Raw genomic sequence first — 20,334 nt, forward strand, 5'->3', positions numbered from 1 at the left:
TGTGACAGCGGAGGCCACCATGTATGGTCGTGGATCTGTTCAACGACTTCCGCGATGGCTCCAAATTGCTGGACCTGCTGGAGGTGATGAGCAGCCAGCGAATCGTGAGTCCTGTCTCTAATCGGCTTTCCAACCGACAGCTGACAACTTTAATGTACCAGCTGACTGACAATGGTTGTATATTTTGCAGAGTCGGGAGAGAGGCAGGGGAATGTTCCAGCACAGAAGCAACATTGAGAAAGCCCTCTCCTTTCTAAAGAAGAAATCGGTAAATGACTGTCAGCCAAACACAAGCGCCAACTTTATTGTGAGACCTTTAGAGCTGGTATTTAACAAAACCAGAGAGAGATGACACATTTTCAACAGAAAATTACACTAACATTGGAACATTTACAGGTCAGAACTGCTGATTTTGGCAGAGATTTGGCAGATGATTCATGTAGTTACTGACTGGCCCAATATGTGCAAACATTTTTTTTTAAATTATGAGACTATTCAGTTTTTTTTTCTTTTGTAGTGTGTCTCAAACATTTCCTGTTTTTCTCTTCAGATCAAACTAGTCAACATAAACATTCCTGACATCATGGATGGCAAACCTTCCATCATCCTGGGCCTCATATGGACAATCATTCTACAGTATCATGTAAGCTTAATATTTTTATCCTATTTTATATATTTTTCTCTGTTATACATATTTTTTACCTTCAATTGAGTTTCTGAAAATGAACACCTTAACTGTTGACTGTGTGTAATGGGGGTTTTCTTAGATCGAGGAGCTGGCCAGTGGCCTATCATTTGACTCACGTCAGTCCTCCATGGAGTCTTTGGCCAGTCTGGACTCACGTTCCACCCTGTCGAGCCGCTCGACCAGCAGCAGTCCTGTTCCTCCCAGAGGCTCACCACTACACAGCCGCTTCAGGGTTTCTGCCAAGAAGGCCCTGCTGCTCTGGGTCCGGGAACAGTGTCACAAGTAAGCACGCACACAGCTGAATGGTATCAATGGGCATTTAAATGAATTGTGTAGGGTTTGTATAGGCTTACATTGACACATCAGCTCATCAGATCATTGAGAAACCCCTAATAGATACAGCTCTTCTGTTGAGGGCCAAGTACGTGATCCAAGAAGTGATATATCCTCCCACTGGGACCTCATTTCCAGGTCTGGGCTAACGACCAAAACCTGATCAGGGCTTTACTGTCTGAGCTGTAAGTTTTCAGGTGCTTTGGCTGCCAAAATCTGTTGAAATACATTCTTACACTCAAAAGCTGTAATAGTATTTTTAAATGTATTTAATTCATTCATTCATTAATTCAATTTTAAAGAAATATTCCTTTGTTTACTTGATAAATAAACCTTATTTATTAGTAAATACTTAAAGATATATAAATTAATATATACATTTTGAAAGTCTCCTGTGACCCAGTGAGAGAGTCAAGCAAAAGTTTATTACTATATTTGTCTATTATCTTTTTTTTATCGTTAGTGGCATTCCTATTTTTACAATATGAATGTCACTAATGAATTTATCTCCTAACAGCAATGGCATCAAAACACAGTGCCAGACAGCGGTGCATACCAAGGAGTGCGATATGAATTAGGTTTGTTATAATAATGATAATAAAACAATGACTTGTCTCCCTCAGAGCTGGCTGTTCAATAAATGTGAAGGATTTCAAAGCCAGCTGGAGGAGTGGAGTGGTCTTCCTGGCGATTCTGTATGCTCTGCGGCCCGACCTGGTGGATCTGTCCAAAGCCAGAACCAGAAGCAACAGACAGAACCTGGAGGAGGCCTTCCGCATCGCAGAGAAGGAGCTGAGGATCCCCAGACTGCTCGAGCCTGATGGTGAGCTACTGAACTTTATTAATTATTAGTAATAAAACAATTTAAAAAAAACACAATATGAGAAGAATCAGGTGCACATACTAAAACTTTTTGTTTCTCTTTTGTGTGTGACTGGTCAGTTTTTAAAAGACAATAATAACAATAAATACTGAATTTGACCCTTTAAAACATATACATCTTATATGTAGTTTTAAACGGAACTGGTGAACTATAAGACTAATATTTAATTAATACTGAATAAAAATTGTTAAAAGTGAATTTTAACAAATTTGCAAACATTAGAAAACGTTCATAGAGCCATATTTTTTCATTTCATGCTGCAGCACTGCAAATTCAGGACATATAATGGGGATGTGAGTTCCTTCTGTGCTGTAATTTATCAAGTTGATGCTGATGCAGAAACATTTTGACAGCCATCTGAGTTTCACAACACAGACTCACACGGATTGGCCACGTGGTTCATTCTTTATTATGATTTATTAGCCAGTCTTCTGCAATCAGTTTTCTACAGTTATACTTCAACAGATTTCCATGAAAACTCTGTTCTGGTGTTTTGCTCATTTGTGACTTATCCCTCTGTGCCTTTTGGTCTGCTTCAAAAACTCTTTTCCAAAAACGATTCCTCTGATTTTTCTCACTGACATACTTATGTAGCAGTAACTGATGCAGTGCCATGTGAATCTTTGTGAAAGTGTGCTGAGTGTAGCTGAGTACTGTGACCGAGCCATACCCAGCGAGCCTGGAGGCAAGTGAGATGACGTTCTGACAGTCTGCTGACTCTCTCGCTGCTTGTTTGCTCCAGTCTTACATAAAACCCTCACTTGTTTCCCTTCGCTCTGCTTGTTAATTTGTTAGCAGACTTTTATCAGTGGTATGATTTAAAGACAGAAGAGTTACACCTCCATTCCTCAGATTCCAGCGTTGAGCTCCACTTGCTTCAGGATCTTGCTGTTGTTAGTCTAAACCTTTGACAGTAGTGTGGTGGTGTGAGGCTGATCATGGACGATTGTGATGTGGATGCAGATGTGGATGTTCGAGACCCTGATGAGAAGTCCATCATGACCTACGTGGCTCAGTTCCTGCAGTACTCCAGAGACCTGCCGATGCCAGAGGAAGAAATGCAGGTCTGTATCACTGTGGCACACTCTACACAAACATCAGGCAACGTGGTGGTTCATTTCACACTGCAGCAACATCTGCAGAAAAGTTTCAATGCCAGGGAAGCTCCTAATTCTGACAACCAGTTTAGGTTACCTTTAAGATTGTGCTCGAGATGTTTACAGTGGCTTAACCTCAGCAGTCCAGGGTCAACAGTTAGGATGCAGCTGAACTCTGCATTTCTGATCTGTAATCCCGTAAATTTTACCAGTTTTAACCTTGACATCTGGATGTCTTTTGAAATCAGTAAATCAGTGCTTGGTCAGCTCTTCGTGGTTGCAAGAATCAGACTGAGGAATTTGCACTGTTGTCAAAATCAGTATTTGAGTATAAAGATGGATGGATATGCATGATATGTGCATTTTCACACACAAGTTGAGATGGAATCGATTAAATCTCGTCATCAAAGAGTTGCTCTGAAAATATAAACCAGAGGCAGGGTATTTTCCAGTAGAACAATAAATGTGTGGTTCTTAACAGATCCACCATCAGCTCATCTATGATTCCTCTCTGTCAACTCGTCTTTTTAACACTGGAGGCTGCTCTTTAATGAAAGCACAGTTTCTTACCTCCTGTGCTCTTTTTCTGTCATTTGCACTATCACTTCTTTTTTTTGGAAATTGTCCAGAATATGTGCAGAGACAGAAATGTGTGTGAGAATTTGATATCAGCCCCCAGTGGTTCAGTCAGGCCTGAATGTTTCGGAAATTGAAATTCACAATGAAGTGAATTACAGCTTTCTTAGCACATTTGGTAAAATAATTGAAAAATGGTAAATTGTAGTATTTCAGCTGAATCTAAGTTGTATTAAGTTTGGTAATTATGACCGTAACTAATGTTAAAAAGGCCTCTGTCTGTTTTTGCCAGTGTTGGTGCACTGCCCTTCAGTCATCTCTGCCACTTGCCAACTATCTTTCCACAATAACTTCTTGTTTGGGATTTCTCTCTTTTTTTCCTTTCCTCTTTCTCTTTTCTTCCATTTTTCCTCTTAGACACAATATCTGACTCCTCCTAAAAGTCCTTCTCCCATCAACCTCCCTGTTCACTACACTCCTGCTATTTCTGCTTCTCCTCTGCGACAGGTAGACCCAACCGTCACAACCCACCTGTTTTATCTCTCACCTTACACCCACCTGCTTAATGTTCTTATTACCCAGAAACCGATTCAGTGACAATGTGCTTTACATTTATGTAGAAACAGTTTTACAGTATTTACAAAAAAAGAGCTAATTTATAATTTTGAATCCAAACCCATATGGTTGTTTGGCTGAATCTATTTTATCTCCATCAGTGCCACACCCCCTCCGTGTTTCTCCGTGTTCACTCAGTGTGTTTGGAAACGTTCTGGCTTTCTGGTATGCAGTTGTCAGCCTCATTACTGCCATGTCACATGGCGTACATTAGCCGCACCAATCCTCCGAAGCACCCACAAATAACTTTAGATTTAATTGCTATTATTAAATATCTTGCAGAATCGCTGGGAGAGTAGTTTATTGGGACGGCATGGCAGCTGCTTCAGTTAAAGACTCAGTTGCTTAAAGCCAAGATTACCTTCAAATCACGTGGTGGTTAAAAGCAGGACTGATCATGCAGAATCAAACTAGTTTGCCCTGTTTGAAATCCAAAACCACAGCGAGGGTGTGTTTCTCTGGCTCCCATCAGATGAATAAAGAGTTCATGAGGTGAGATTTTCCTGCCGCTGAAAACCGGCTGATTTCGGCTGTCAGATCAGTCACAGTCGGCAAAACACCTGTAAGCGGGAGTTTCTGACAAGATACCAGCGTGTTCATATGTAGCTGCTGTAGATATTTGAGTTTTTAATCCACTTTCTGTGTTGTTACTTTAGCCCGAGGCAGTGTTATTCATTCTGCAGTGATTGTGCAAGAAATGTTGCAGGGTGAACAGCACAGAAAAAAAGAGTTCAGCAAAATAAAGAAGAATGGGTGGAGAATAAAGGCGGCTGTTGTACACGTTGCCATGTTCATTTGAGCAAAAAAAACACAACTTTGTTGCCAAAACAAACTTGTGTGTGGGCTTAGTACTCTGCTGTGCACAGGCTTGCTTTAAATACAAGACACTGTGGCATCCCAGCTGCCGTTCTGTTTCGTGTCAAGTATCTCATGACTGGTGTTGGTGCCCTGTGGGAAATCTTTTTGCTTAGATTTATTGCATTTTTTTTTAACAATAACTACAACATTTTTCATGTTTACACAATTGTAGCTCTAAATAAAATATTTTTGCACTTGATGGAGCAGATCAGCTTCATCTGCAGCCATTGTTTTGTCTTACAACCTTCAGTTGCCACCTATTCTTGTTTCCATGTGTTACAGTTCCTTCCATGGGTATCAGATGTAAATAAACAAAGGTGCATTTTTTTCTAACACAGATGATTATTGGGCCATGTTAACCCTGGAATTGTTTGAATGTCATCTGTCAATAACGCTTTTGTAATTTGCGCGTTGCCAGGCAACACCTGATCGCAAGGCACAGGAAGTGACGTGTTGGCTGGTGCAGGCATATGACGAGCTCCTGGAGGGCTGGGACTCCACAGAGGGAGAGAGCTACTCAGAAAGATACCATGTACGTCTCCAGCTGGTCCCTATCAAGATACAGAACGACAAAACATTGTGTTGTGTTGTTGCCTTCATTCACTCAGAGTTTATTGTGCTGCTTCAGTTTACAGCAGCCTCATGCTGTTTTGTACCATAATGCCATGAAGTAGTTTTCCCATCAAATCTGAACAAAATCCTGCTGAGTGTTGTGACATTTGATGACATTTTCCATCCCTCAGGTGTTTCAGACCTTTCTGGTGTCCTTCAATGAGCAACGACGGCCCATTATGCCTTTGTTGACGGCAATGAGACGCACTCCGAAACTGAGCGAAGAGCAGCGGGCTCTCAGAGAAGCGTGGGACACCCTCACTGAAAAGGTCAGTTCCACTCAAATCTCTTGTCCCATCCAAACCTTGAACCTTGTATAGTTTTTCAGTATTGTTTTTTTTTTTTTTTTAATTGTGGTTAGTTTTGGTAGTTTTTGGTTAGGTTACATAGTTAGCTTTTCCAATATCTTATATGTTTACATTGTCTTATTTATGTTTATGCATCACTGTACAGTCAAATTCTTTTTACAGTGAATATAAAATCATAAAATCAGCCACCAGCTTTAAATATCTTCATGGCTTATTTCCTATTACAGTATGTACTGAGTGCATGCAAGTATGTATGCATTAGTATTTGTGTACCTCTCTATTATATTCACACACTATAAATGTTTATGTATACACTTTAATTTGAAAGACAGTTTACCCCCTTTCTTTCTGTTTTTTCATTTAGCTTCGTGAATACAAAATCGAGTTAGATATGAGTCTTCCAGCTCCCCTGGATACGGTGGCCCGCTGGCTGCTGAGAACAGAGGGGGCTCTGGTCGAGGAGGAGGGTGACCCACAGGACCACGGCCGTGCTGCTGACAAAGCCAGGGAGAAACAGGAGCTGCTCAAAGTGAATATTTACTGCATCCAACCCTTAAACTTTACAACTTTAGGAAGTGAAATAAACAATGACACTGACTTAACAAACCCTCAAAGTTCCTCAGGCAGGGATTTTCATCTTAAGCATAAAAATAACCTCAGCTGAATAACCCCTTTATCTTATTATCCATCTGTTCATTTACTGTTCAGAGAAACTGTTAAACACAATGTTGACCTACTTTCCTCTTTCTACAGTTAGATAGATTTTCGTGTAAATGTACATGTGAATGAGCTCAGTGCTGAATGTTGCTGTAGGTTTGCCTGGAAGAGATGCCGCAGCAGGTGAAGACCTTCCAGTCCTTCCAGAACCTGGATGAGTACGGAAACATGATAGTTCCTACTGATAAGATGGACGAGTTAAAGAGGAGGTGAGGGTACTTTCCCAGACGTGATATTCTATTGTAATAAACAGTTGTGTTGAATGTCCTTCAGTTAATATGTTTTTTTTTAATGACCTCTTGTTTCCCCTTCCCACTTGCAAACTTCATTTTGGATTCGTCGTCAGGTTCACCGGTGTGAGGGTGACTGCTAAGTACCATGGGATCAAGCTGGAGTTCCGGGAGCACCGCCACACAGTTTTAGATCTGTTGGGACAGATCAGGACCAAGCTCCGAGTCTGGAAGAGGCCTTACATTTCTCCAGAGGCTGTCAGGGTGTTGCTGCATGAATGGCATGTGAGTTGTCCTTGATCAGATTTGGTATCTTCAAAACATACTTTAACACTAGGGAGTGGTTGGAAGTGGCATGTTGGTGTTTTACATGTTAAAATAGTTAGATTTTGGGTTATTGTGTGCACTTTGGTACAAATATTGATCGCAGAGGGTCGATCCAAATGACCTTGATGGTCCCCTGCCTTTTCATCTAGTGCCACTAACAGGCAACTTTTCCACTGGTCCCATTCTTCACAGAATTCGTCTTTTTTTTTTAATGCAGGAGCTGGTCAACACACAGGAGTTACCTTCTCTGTTGGAAGCAGCTCTTCATAAGCTGAAGCAGGTTTCCGAGAAATATTCAAGCAAATCTGCCCTTGGTAAGTGTTCTGTGACGGCATGACAGCTCTCTTGAATTCCTCCATCTATATCTAACTTATTAAAGGTTAATTTATTGGACTTTTTCCTGAATGAGCAGATCAAAGATTAATTTTCACATCTGTTTTGCTGCTTGTAGTTTGATTGAAACTTTTCCTTCCTGATCAGGCCAGTTCATGGATCCATTTTAGGATTGACTGTTTGTCTTTGCTCCTCAGCTGCAGATTATCACCACGTCAGTCAGCAGGTGAAGCAGCTGGAGGAGGAGACCGCCATGGTTCTGGAGGAGTTGACTACAACCAAGAGCACCATGGGACGGGTCTTGTCTGCCTGGGACTCGTACACCGACTTCTTCAGCTCCCTTCAAGCTTGGCTGGAGCAGGGCTCTGCAACACTCAGCCCTGGTCACAGACCAGAGGTATGTGGTATATAGGACACAGTAGAGAGAGGAAGAGATGAATGCAAATATTTTGTAAAGAACACATGCAAGAGCTCTATTCTTTGTGTTAAGTTTCCTCTTGATTAAAATTGTATAAATATATAATTAATTCGGTGATTAAAAAGCAAACCAGCTTAGCTACATGGTTCTGTGCTACTGTATACACACACTTCAATATTCATTCATTAAGACTGATCTATTAATGTATTTTTTTTTTTTTAGGTAACGTCTGAATCTATGGCTGAGTGGGGCTCCCGACAAGCCCACCTGAACGAGGTGGGTAACTTCCTGATCGAGTCAGCAGACCCTCAGACCAGCAGGAGCCTGGCAGAGGAGCTGCGCAGGCTGAACATGCACTGGGCCGAATTCGTCAAGAGAAACACTTTCGTAAGTTACAGAACAAGGAGAACCTGGTTGGTGAGAAACAGTAAATCCAATGCCATTTGTTTGGCTCACATCTTAGGTGCTAAGCTCTTTTGCTGTCATGTCACATGTGCCATATCACTCCTATTTCTTCATAAGGATTAGTGGTTTTGTTGTCCTAATCTGTTGGCCTAGTTTCTGTGTTTCCTGTCAAGTGACTAGTGAAAGCAGGGAACTTAATGTCTCATTGCTTAGAAATGAAGGTGTAATTGTCCCATTGTTCTAATTATTCCCACGCTGTAATATTAAGGTGTGGCCTGAAGTTTGAAAATGGTACTCCACCTTTAGCTTTTGTGTACAGGCAATTAAAAATGGAAGGCTTAATGGTCTATGAAAGCAGTGCACTATTTTGCGGCTTGATTGATATCTTAAGTTACAGATTGGAAAGGTTTTATAAAAACCTTTGTCGATTGTGTGTGACATTATTCTATCATATCCACTGTGGTATTAACATACAGGAAAGAGGTGCCATTAAAATATCAGTATTAATAACTAGTGATTAAAAATATGCTTTTTACACAATGCACAATTTTTTAGGACAATGCGACTGAACCCAGTGCTGACGTCCAGGCCAGACCCCAGGACCCCCAGGCTCTGATCAGAGAAGCCACTCTGTTTCTCAAAGAGCCTCTGGAGGCGATGGCAGGTCCTTTGCGCACTTACAGGAAAAGAATACAGGTCGGACTAATGGAGTCATTAACCATTCATCGCTTATTTTACTCACTGTTATGATTATTTTACTTTGAATGACCAGATATGTCTCTGTAGAGTTGACTGTTTGCTTTCTTCCCTTTAGTTCATAATGAGGAAGCTGAAAGAGGTCGATCTGGATGCTCTCGCTCCTTCCCCAGAATGCCCAGCAGACCAGTTACAGAGACTGAAGCTAGCTATCCCTGAAGTATGAATGATTTCAGTCTATTTTATAGCCTTCATACACCTGTATTTAAAAACATACAAGTCACCTGTTTACTAAATATTTGTAACTAAATTACAGTGTGTACTGTAAGTTTAATTGTCTATTACCACCTGATTCCTCCATCGCCAGGTAATGCAGACCCTGTTTGAGGCAGAACAGGTGTGTGTGGAGCTGCAGCACAGTGTGTCGGGTCTGGACAGTCGCCTGGCTGAACTCCTCCACTGGGAGACAGAGGCCAGGGAGCTCTACCAGCTGCTGAGGGCCTCAGAGCGACAGCAGCAGCAGCGGGGCCAGGACCCACGAGCCAGGGTAAGATGATCCACAGAGCAGAAAGGTTGTTCGAGTTTATGTCCTTTCATGAAGATACCATTGTGCATGTTGGAAGAAACACTGATGATTATTCAACACCATCTTTTCCCGCAGGTCCTGATTTCCCGTGGTCTACAGCTAGAGGGGCAGGTGGTGACAGAGGAGCAGGACCTGCAGGTGATGGTGATGACGAGTCAGAAGAGCTCTCCCATCCAGTACCTCCACGCCTCTGCTATACAGGACCGAGTGCGAGCGGCTGTTGCTCAGTCACAGGCTAGTTGTCTTTTTGTAAACTGACTACATAAACATTGAATTTTGCATCTTCTGAACTTACGACAGCCTGGAAACAAGTAGGCCATAGCAAGAGAAGCAAGGCAGAGAGTACTCATATATATATATATAATTACACTGTCAGTTGTTATGTTGCTAACATAATGTATGCTATTATGTTCCAGGAGGTTGTTGGTATGCTGAGCAGCCTGGGAGCCAGAAGAGACAGAAGCAGAAGCCCCCCAGAAGGACCTCCTCCATCAAAAGTCTTTATCCAGGCTAAAGCAAAGCCTCAACATTTGAGACAGTCAGACACCATGCAGCCAACTCAGCAGCCTGAGACAAAGCCAGTTTCTCATCAGCATCATGAAACCTTTGTTCCAAAGATAGTGGTACAGGAATACAGAGAGGAAAAGATGACTTCCCCTCCAATGCCATATACCTATGCTCAAGCTGTGATGCAGACCAGGACAAAGTCACCTCCAGAAGGCCAGGCTCAGGCCTGGTCAGAGACTGCTGCACTGAAACAAGAGCAGACTGGGGGACAAGGATCGATACCTCAGCAGCAGCAACCACAAGAAGTGCAACAGCAGAAGCTGATTCTAAAACAACCACAACAATGGCAGCAGAAGGAGGAACAACAACAGGTGGAGCAGCAGATAGAAGTGCATCAATATGAAGTTCAGCAGCAGGTGGTAACTCATGAACATGTCGAGACACTTGTCAAACAGACGCTAGAGTCCCACGAGCAGACTTCACCTCAACAGCCAGCTGTACAGAAACCACCTTTAAGCTCCAATGAGCTTCAAGACAGAAAGGCTAGGGCCATGAAGAACCGGCCCTGGCTTCAGAAACCAGCCTCAGCAGAGACTAAAACTCCAGCACCATATGCAAAACAGGATTCTGCTCAGGAGCTAGTTCAGACTATGCAGACACAGTCAAAGTCAGACAAAGACATTACATCGGTACAGGTTGTTCATCAGCACACAGGAACCCCCAAGCCTCAGCCTGAGGCTGATGCCAAGGCTACAAAGCAGCCACAACAACAGCAAAAAGAGCAACGAAAACAAACACAGCAACCTCAAAGTCTGTATCAGCAACAGACAGGACAAGTTCAAGGTCAGCAGCAACAACAAATAGAGCAGCATGGGCAGCAACAAAAACTGCAACTGGAAAAACAGCACAAGCAACAGTTGCCCCAGCAACAACAGGCACAACAAAAACAACTACAGCCTATTGTAAGAGAGGCACAACCAGATTCAGACAACAAGACTAAAGCTCAGACTCACCCTCAAACTAAGGCACAACACCAAACTATGGTTCAGTCTGAGGCTGTAGTCCAAAGACAGTCAACAAGTGTGTCCCACACTACCATAGACAGCCAGCAACCACAGAAGACCATGTCACTAACCGGAGTGAGCCAAAGTCAGTCAAAGCCACAAGTTCCTCCACAGCCCCACGGCCCCGTGAAGACACAGTTATTGACCCAGCCACAGACACAACTACAGCTCCAGTCTCAGGGTCAGGCTCAGTCTCAGTCTCAGTCTCAAACATGTGTCCCAGCTGAACCTCAAGTAAATGTGCAGCCTCAAGTACAGACATGGGTTCAAGTCAGACCTTCTTCCCCTATGCATACTCCACAACAAGGCCAAATTCAGCCTCCTGTGCCATCCCACATTCAACTTCGTAGCCATCCACAGTCATGGGCCCCTGTAAGACCCCCCTCCCCTAAGCCACCTACGCAGGTCCAGTCTCAAATCCGTACTGAAGCAGTTACTGATCCTCAAACCCATGGTCAGATGACGACCCAGGCTCAGACCAGTCCTCAGTCCATGGCACATTCTCACGCTTATGCCCAACCAGTAGCCCAGGCTCAAACCCATCCTCAGCCAAAGACCCAGTCTCAAACCTATGCTCAGTCAGTAATCCAGGCTCAAGCCCATCCTCAGTCCATGGTCCATCCTCAAAGCCATGCCCAGTCAATGGCCCAGGTTCCATCCCATCCTCAGCCAAAGGTCCACACGCAAATCCCGACACAGCCCATGGTCCAGGCTCAAGCCCATGTTCAGCCAGTGGCCTGGCCAAGTCAGGCCCAGCCTTTGACTCAACATCAAATCCAAACTCAATCTGTAGTCCAGCCTCAGGGTCATTCTCAGCCAGTAGCTCAGTATTCCACACATGCTCAGCCACAAGTCCATCACCCAGGCCAGCTGCAGGCTTGGCCTCAAGTCAGAGCCTCATCCCCAATGTCTGTCCAGCATCCACAAGCTACAGGACAACCTCAGCTTTATCCCCAGGGTTACTCCCAGGCTCGGTCTCCATCCCAGCAGTGGATACCCAAACAAGAGCCACAGAATCAAGCCTTCCTCCAGCAGAGACACCCCATTCCTCAATCATACCATCAGCCAATAGATCAAGCTCCACAGTCTCAGGCTTATCCATCTGTTCAGGCTCTACCACAGTGGGCCCAAACTGGGCCCGAGCAAAGCCCTCAGATAGGCCCTGCTGGGTATTCTCACATGGGGCCATCATATACTCATCCTCAAATGCAACCACAAAGACAAACTCAACCCTGTGCTCTAACACAACCCCAAATGAGGCCCCAGAGTCCCATGCACCAGCAGCCTCAGATGAGAGCTTATAATGTTGTTCATATCCAGACACAACAAGGCCAAGTGCAGGAGCAGGCTTGTGTTCAGGGACCACCACAACTGCAGCCCCAGGCTTATCCACAGCCTCACTCACAGCAATATTCTCAGGTTCCACATCAACCCCAAACTCAGCATCACCCTCAGCCTCAGATTCAAACTCAAATACCTCTCCAATCACAACCACCACATCAAACCCATCCTCAGCTTCCTTCACAGCTCCCGCTCCAATCACAGCAGCAGGTCCAATCCCTAACATACATCCAGACACAGACATTAGTACAATCCCATGCCCTGACTCAGCAGCCTCATCCTCAGTTCCAGGAGCCTCCTCCCCAACTCAGACATCAGGCCCAGCCTCAACCACAGTTGAAAATCCAGTCACCAACTCAACCAAAGGGTGGATTTCCTTCACAGCCTAAACCCCAGGCCCAATTAGCACCACAACCAGAGGTTCAAACACCAACTCAAACCATGGTTCCATCATCAACCCATTCCAGGCCTGGGTCACTGCCACAACCCGTACCTGAGCCCCAGGTGCCACCACAACCCATGGCTCAGTCTCCAACCAAACCCAAGGACGGATCACCTGCACATCCCAAGCCACAGGCCCAAACAGCACCACAACCTGAGACTCAATCACCAACTCAAACCAAGGTTCAGTTACCAACCCAACCCAAGACTGGATCACTGCCACAACTTGTCCCTGAGCCCCAGGTGCCACCACAACCCATGGCTCAGTCACCAACCAAACCCAAGGCCGGATCACCTCCACAACCCAAACCACAGGCTCAAACAGCACCACAACCAGAGGCTCAATCATCTACTCAAACCAAGGTTCAGTCACCAGTCCAACCCAAGACTGGATCACTGCCACAGCCCGTACCAGAGCCTCAGTTGCCATCACAACCCATGGCACAGTCACCAACCAAACCCAAGGCTGGATCACCCCCACAACCCAAGCCACAGGCCCAAACAGCGCCACAGCCTGAGGCTCAATCACCAACTCAAACCAATGTTCAGTTACCAATCCAGCAGAAATCCCAATCTCTGCCACAACTCAAACAGGCACAATTGCCACAACAGCCCCAGCTTCAGGCTCAGTCACCACCATTACCCAAGGCACATACTACAGCACATTCCAAGGCTCAGTCACCCCCTCAGGCCAGACCTCTGATCCAACCGCTTCCACAATCTAGACCTCAAACCCAGTCTACGCCACAGCTCAAACCACAACAGCCCCAAATCATTCTCCTCCCTCAGGTCAATGTGCTGCCTCAGTCTCAGGCTGAGTCACCAGACCTCTGCATCAAACCTCCAGCCCTGGCTCAGGCACCTCCCCAGGCCTACACAGAGGCTTATGCCAAGGCCCAGGCCTTGGCCAGGAACGGCTTTGAGGAGGCCAAGCACTGCCTGCAGGAGCACATCCTGGAAGCCATCAACGTCTTCAAAGACAAATGTATATCACCTGAGCAAGTATCAGTGAAAGAGGTAAACCTAATTACTGATATTCCCTTCTGCTTTATATCAGTCTTCCAGTTCATGAAATCTGTGTTTGTTTTAAAAATTCGGTGGTTGCTTGGAAAGAAATCCTAATGTCACAAAGAAGGTTAAGGTTTTCATTCTTCTGGTATATTTTTGATTTGTTTAGGATAGATAAAAACTTGATGGTTTAATCACTTTTAAAGGGGAAATATTTGAAACAAAATATGCAAAACTGAACAGACTAATTCTCTTTCCGTTTCATTTTTAACTGAAGTTTGAATAAACCAATTTGCAAGGTACCAGTCTGTAACTGCAGTATATGCCTTTCCCCTCAGGAGACTCTAAAGACCCTGGACCCAGAGTTGCTGGAGGAGTTTCTGCGAGCAGCCAAGGGCATGGAGGCCTTTTGTACCCCCTCACAGCTCAGGGACATGGAATTCTTCACCCAGTCTGTGAGGACACAGTGGGAGGTAGGACATAAACTCACTTTCTGTGGTAGTTGTGTGTTAATGTGTGGGATTTTAATCACCACGAATAGACAAGCATTCACATTTGTTAGTTTTAATGAGGCTTTGTCCTGTTCTTAGTGTCACAGATGTGTCAGATAATTGCTTGTGCATGTCTTTAAACCATAAATGTACTAAAGCCATTGCAACATGTTCTGCCTTTGTCAGCTTGTTTTTAGATGTGAATGTCAGCAGATTAGTCATTTGCTTGCATATAAAGCATTCATATTATTAAACATTTACTGAATACTATGTTCTAACATGTCGTGTGTGTTTTTATTTATTTATTTATTTAAATTATTTTATTTTATCTCCCAGGCCGTGAGAGCTGAGATTTCAGGCTTGTTGCAACAATTACGGTTTGAAGTAACAAGGAAAGACTTTAACACAGCTGCCCTGCAGTGCGAGATGCACTTAAGCTCCCGATTAGAAAAACAAATTCAGGTAGCTAAATTACTAGAACTAGCCTCTTGGCAGGTCTGCTTCAGTGGATGGGTACGCTGCCAGCTTCTGCTCTGCTTATCTAATCTTTTTTTCCTCCTCCTTCTTGTATGCCTCCAAGGAAACTGGAAGTGAGACTTGGTAACTGTTTTGGTTGCTCTTTAAGAGAGTGCTGTTTTTATTGGGGTGTGTTTACAATACCATACCATACAACAGTATTCAGTATACTGATGCTAAATTGATACAGCTGATTATAGCCAAAATAAACACACAAACACAAATAACAAAGCTAATTTAGATGAAATTTTTTGGGCAGTACTTCTGTTTGCTGCTGCCATCTGGGGGCTGGGCTGCGGGATGTCTGTCAAGCATTCTTAATCAAAAATATAAATATTAAAAATGTAATTTTGAAATATTAGATCATTATAAGCAGTAAATATTATATTGTGGGTTAATGCATATTTTATTGGTCTAAAAAAGAGACAAGCAAAAATCAACTGAACAGAAAAAGTTGAACTGAAATACAGCAAGGTTCGGAGATTCACTAGTGAGTCTGACTGCAAATGCAATTATTACCATGGCTGAATGCTCACTGTTTTCACTCTGTCAACATTTCCCAGGCTTGTTTCTCAGTGGATGGCAGCTTTGCCCAGGCAGGGCAGCACCTCGAGGCCTTGAAAGAGCTGTGTGACACCCTGAGCCCAGAGGATGCTCACCGCCTGGCCCAGACTCAGCTGAAGGAGTGTGAAACAAGGCTGGCTGCCATCCAGCGCCAGTTCAGTGGAGACCAAGACGCGCCACTCCCTGATTCTAGGTGGGATATTACAGAGAAATACAGTGTTCTAAACATCAGATTTTTTCTTGTCTTAATAAAAAGCATAAAATGAGGTTAAATTACCTATTAAACTGGATGTTTGGATATTTAGATGGATTGTTTGTTCTTTACCTTCCCATTTATTCAAAGGAAGGGATGCAGCCTGTCAATTTAGATGATTTCTGGGACATGAAGTCCTTGAAACTGTTTACAGGCTCATTTTGTCCTGTGGAGTCGTTGAGATAAAATGTTAAAAAGGGAACAGGGAAATTATTATCCTCATTTCTTTTTCACAGGATTCCTGTTGCCTTCAGTGAGGATCTGACCACACAAAAGGAGCGTGACAAACCTCAAGTCTCAGCTGAGGTACGATTCACTCCCATTGAAACCATGTACTCTCCAGGAACTTAATTAGAGCTCCTCTAAAATCTTTTTTCCGGGCCGTGATCTCAAACCATGCTTGCAATGCTTCAGTTGCAACTGTTTCTCATTTTCTTGTTACATACATTTATACCTGTGACCATCTTTTACAGCCACTCACAGAGCAGCTCCAGAGGTTTGAAATAACAGATAACATGCTATTATTCCTTCTCAGGTGACCCAAGTGACAATGAAGACAGTCAGTGTGGAGAAGAGGGAGGTTGAAAAGCAGACATCTGCAGAGGAGGAAGTCACCAAAAAGGAATCTTTGGAAAGGTAGACTGAATTCAGCACAGTCTAGGTTTTAATAATCTAACACAACAACATACATATTTATCAAAACTATTTGGATATTCAGTGTTTAACTTGTTGTCTTCATGTGTTTTAACTTAAAAAATGTCCAGATATGAGAATTGTAAGAGGACTCTGCAAGCCCAACTTGCTAAAAATGAACAGAGCATCAAGGATATCCCCTCTGACTCCGTCTCTCTTAAAGGCTTGCATACACGGCTGCAGGAAATACAGGTACAGTACAAGTTTGTGTGTGTCAGAAACAAATAGGTACCTAAATATTGGAAGGCAGCGACTGGAGATGACATTTGTTTTTATACTATATTTACTAAGCAAACCAATCCCCATGACATGGCAATAATCTTGAGTTTAACTTCTTTTTTTCTCAGTTTTTGAGGCAGGAGACTGAGTCTCTGTGGACTGAGTATGGAAACCTGTGTTCCCAGTTCTCCCAGTTAAGTGGTAACGTTGGTCTGGAGCAGGACAAGACAGAGTTGCAGGAGCAGTGGCGCAGCCAACAGTTTAATCTTCAGAGGAGAGGCAGCTCGCTGGGTGCTGCCCTCAGACAGATTGATTCCACTGAGAACCACATGGTGGACTTCACCGACCGACTGGACCGTTACCTGAGACAGCCCAAAGACATCACTGCCTTCACACTGGCCAATACCAACATCCTGAAAGATATAAAGGTCTGCTGTCATGAAATTTACGGGAAGTGTATACTGAGAACAATGCAACATACACCGCACTACAACCCCTACTAAGCTATACAGTTTGGATGATTAAGACTAAAGACATGTCCTAACTGAACACAACAGTCAACACATAACATAACTAAAGTTAACTGAGTTAAACAAAGACTGATAAACACTCCAGAGGTCAAATATGGGACAGTAAAGAAGGGAAAATGTTTTCAGTCCTTGACATTAACCGTAACGTTTTGCTTGTAGCTCAAGCAGCTTTGGTAAACCAATTACAAACTAATCTCACTCGTCAGTCATCTCATACTATACTTTGTTGCCTGTTGTGATAGGAACTGGATGACAACATCCAGAGTGAGCTGGACCAGCTGTCCCGTCTGGACCCAGATTCCAGCGATCTGGACCCCAGAGACTGCTTCCCTCTGTCCCGTGAGGTCGAGACTCACAAAACCAGTCTAGATCAACTCCGACAGCAGGTCCGGAAGAGTGAAGCAGCCGCACGTGCCCTCGACCGATTCCTCATGTCACTGCGCACTGTGGATGAAGACATCTCTGGCGTCCAAGGCGCCCCCTGCAGTGATGCTGTGGTGCTGCAGGACTGTCGCTCCAAACTGGCTGTGATCAGGCAGAGCATCGACAGTCTGAAAGAAAAGGCCCCTCAGCTGGATCTTCTCCTGCAGGGTGCCAGACTAACAGTCACCAGGGATGGTGTTCCAGCCTCCTGCCTGGACATGGTGTCTGCCCTGCTGAGAAGGCTGGAGGAGGCTGACAGTGGGTTGGCCAGCCAGCAGCAGGCCCTCAAGAAGGAGACACAGAGTAAATCCCTGGGCCTGAGGAAGAGGACACTGCTAGCGGAGCTGAGGAAGCTGCAGGATGTGATTGAAGCACAAGGCCTGAAGGAGCCCACCATGCCTGCTGTGCAACACAGGTGTGTGTTGTGTGACTTTATCCTATTGTTCTGATGGTTTTAATTGTAATTTTCTAATATCACTCAATTGTGTTTCAGGGTTTGGGTTTTATTCAACATATTCTTTCAATGTGTGTGCTCTTTTCCTTTGCTGTTTGTGTTTTTAATGACATCATTTTCATTCAGGTGTATGTGTGAAAGGCTGCAGTGTTAACCAGAGTTGGTATACTGCATGTAAATACAGGATGCCTATTAGAATATAGATCCAAGAAGTATCTTATAATATTTATTTGCAGAATAATGTCTAAATAATTGTCTTCTGTTTTCCAGGCTTCGTGTCCTGTCAGATTTGGAGGTCCAGCTGCAGGCCCAGCAAGCCGAGTTCCAGAACCTCTGTGAACTGCAAGAGAAACAGGGAGGAGGAGAAAACCTCCTGCAGGAATTGGAGACTCAGTGGAGGGAGATTCAGAAAGGTTTTTCTGACAGGTGGGTTTGGTGGGAGAAGCATGTTCAGCTCAAGTACCTGACCAGATAGTATGTTTAGCCATTCAACACACTGACTTCAGTCAACTGGCTACTGTAGCTTCAAATAGATACCACTCAAAATCTCTTCTGTTATTTTCCTCCTCTTTCAGGAAGAAGCAGTGCAGCATCCTGTTGGAGAATCTGAAGAAGTTTCAGAGCTGCCGCAGTCACCTGAGCAACACACTGCAGAGAGCAGAGCAGACGATCAGTGATCAGGCCTCCTACATGGGCAAGGACAACCTGCAGAGAAGTATAACCAAGGTGAGTTCAAATATTTCTGTATAGATTTCTCTGTCTGAATCCAAAATTTTAGTTTTTCTTTTAGTTTTTAATTTGTGGAAAGTCATGTACCGTGGCTAGCATCCACATGTAGTAGGAGTGTATGGGAACACATGATAACTCACTATTTATCAGTGAATTATACACAGTTTTTTTTATTCACAGCTTAGTGTTCAGGTGTGCTGCATGTTAACGTGTACATTTACCCAGGTGCGTGACATTAAGGAGGAGCTGGGTGGTCTTGGGAAGCACATGGAAGAGATGAGAAGTGTTTGCAGACAGCTGCAGACCCAACTGAAGAAGTTCCCAGACTGCAGTGAGTCTCCCTTTGAAGCAGAGGCAGACACTCTGATGGACAACTGGCTGGATGTAAGCATCTCTGAATCATGCATTCTCTAGACATTAGATAGGAATCCCCACTGAGATTACAGTATCTCCTGCCTCGGGACAGATCTGTCTGTGAGAAATATCAGAATGAAGATTCAAAGCTGCAGAGGTCAAAAAAAGAAATTTGGTCGGGAAACCCTGATTGAAACTCTTCTGTGTTCAGCTGAATTTAAATGAATTTTTTTTTTTTTTTTTTTTTGGTGCTCTTTCAGGTGACTGAGAAGACAGATGCGTACATTGACAACCTTCAGGTGGGGCTGGAGCTGTGGGAGAAGCAGCTGATGCTGGGAGGAGAGGTGGATGGCTGGGCAGGAGCCAAACTTGCCCTGTTTGCAGAGAGCCATCCCTTCCACAATGAGCAACAAGTACTTGCCATGAGGGTAAGATTTCTGTAGAAGTGAAATCCACCACATTTAACAGACAGCTGTTCATTTTAAGGACACTTCAACACCTTCAAACATTTTAAACTTCACTTTGTAGGATGAGATTCATACTAACGAGGAAAACATAGATCATTTCCACAAGAAGTCTGTAGAGATCCAGGAAATGCTGCAGAGTCAGGAGGCTCCACTGGAGCTGCAGGTGAGTTGAAACATTAATAGATCTTCTTTTATAGTGTTTGATAAGTTCTGCTGTGGCTGAGGAATTCATCACTCCTTAGCAACAATGAAGATGTATTACCCTGCTCATTTCCTCTCCTCTCCTCTCCTCTCCTCTCTGCATCCTCCAGGTGATGGAAACCCAGCTTAGGAAGAGGATGGAGCAGGTGAAGGAGCTGTTTACTGACTGCACAGACGTCTTTGAGGAGCTGATAGCTGTGAAGAAGCACCTAGCTGAGAAGATAGAGGAGTGCCAGTCAGCTGTAGAGAACATCCAGTGTTCTGTCAGTAAGGTCGAGGCTTCAGGACCAAAGGTTGAAGCCCAGATACAGGTGCATAGCTTTCGAAAGTACAGTATAGCATTGTAATACTGAAACAATTACAAGTGTACCCTGTGAGCTGTAACAAATATAAACAC

The 20,334-nt window shown here is 44.0% G+C and overlaps 1 protein-coding gene across 1 annotated transcript in view; it reads left to right on the top strand.

Moving 5' to 3' along the window:
- syne2b (spectrin repeat containing, nuclear envelope 2b) overlaps nucleotides 1-20,334 on the top strand; it is a 108,940-nt gene that overhangs the window by 11,912 nt on the left and 76,694 nt on the right. The window contains exons 4-37 of the mRNA XM_041061260.1: nucleotides 9-104; nucleotides 191-268; nucleotides 551-643; nucleotides 768-970; nucleotides 1,645-1,844; nucleotides 2,868-2,968; nucleotides 3,995-4,084; nucleotides 5,469-5,582; nucleotides 5,794-5,931; nucleotides 6,335-6,499; nucleotides 6,784-6,896; nucleotides 7,034-7,202; nucleotides 7,462-7,558; nucleotides 7,775-7,974; nucleotides 8,218-8,382; nucleotides 8,956-9,096; nucleotides 9,215-9,316; nucleotides 9,464-9,643; nucleotides 9,758-9,916; nucleotides 10,099-14,052; nucleotides 14,382-14,516; nucleotides 14,871-14,990; nucleotides 15,587-15,807; nucleotides 16,104-16,173; nucleotides 16,403-16,503; nucleotides 16,632-16,752; nucleotides 16,908-17,207; nucleotides 17,552-18,147; nucleotides 18,457-18,612; nucleotides 18,762-18,912; nucleotides 19,141-19,299; nucleotides 19,530-19,697; nucleotides 19,798-19,899; nucleotides 20,048-20,248. Of these exons, the coding sequence (XP_040917194.1) occupies nucleotides 9-104; nucleotides 191-268; nucleotides 551-643; nucleotides 768-970; nucleotides 1,645-1,844; nucleotides 2,868-2,968; nucleotides 3,995-4,084; nucleotides 5,469-5,582; nucleotides 5,794-5,931; nucleotides 6,335-6,499; nucleotides 6,784-6,896; nucleotides 7,034-7,202; nucleotides 7,462-7,558; nucleotides 7,775-7,974; nucleotides 8,218-8,382; nucleotides 8,956-9,096; nucleotides 9,215-9,316; nucleotides 9,464-9,643; nucleotides 9,758-9,916; nucleotides 10,099-14,052; nucleotides 14,382-14,516; nucleotides 14,871-14,990; nucleotides 15,587-15,807; nucleotides 16,104-16,173; nucleotides 16,403-16,503; nucleotides 16,632-16,752; nucleotides 16,908-17,207; nucleotides 17,552-18,147; nucleotides 18,457-18,612; nucleotides 18,762-18,912; nucleotides 19,141-19,299; nucleotides 19,530-19,697; nucleotides 19,798-19,899; nucleotides 20,048-20,248 (9,159 nt within the window). The remainder of the gene's footprint in view (nucleotides 1-8; nucleotides 105-190; nucleotides 269-550; nucleotides 644-767; nucleotides 971-1,644; nucleotides 1,845-2,867; nucleotides 2,969-3,994; nucleotides 4,085-5,468; nucleotides 5,583-5,793; nucleotides 5,932-6,334; nucleotides 6,500-6,783; nucleotides 6,897-7,033; nucleotides 7,203-7,461; nucleotides 7,559-7,774; nucleotides 7,975-8,217; nucleotides 8,383-8,955; nucleotides 9,097-9,214; nucleotides 9,317-9,463; nucleotides 9,644-9,757; nucleotides 9,917-10,098; nucleotides 14,053-14,381; nucleotides 14,517-14,870; nucleotides 14,991-15,586; nucleotides 15,808-16,103; nucleotides 16,174-16,402; nucleotides 16,504-16,631; nucleotides 16,753-16,907; nucleotides 17,208-17,551; nucleotides 18,148-18,456; nucleotides 18,613-18,761; nucleotides 18,913-19,140; nucleotides 19,300-19,529; nucleotides 19,698-19,797; nucleotides 19,900-20,047; nucleotides 20,249-20,334) is intronic.

Source organism: Toxotes jaculatrix, chromosome 17, assembly GCF_017976425.1.
Source record: "Toxotes jaculatrix isolate fToxJac2 chromosome 17, fToxJac2.pri, whole genome shotgun sequence".
Classification (NCBI taxonomy): Eukaryota; Metazoa; Chordata; class Actinopteri; family Toxotidae; genus Toxotes; species Toxotes jaculatrix.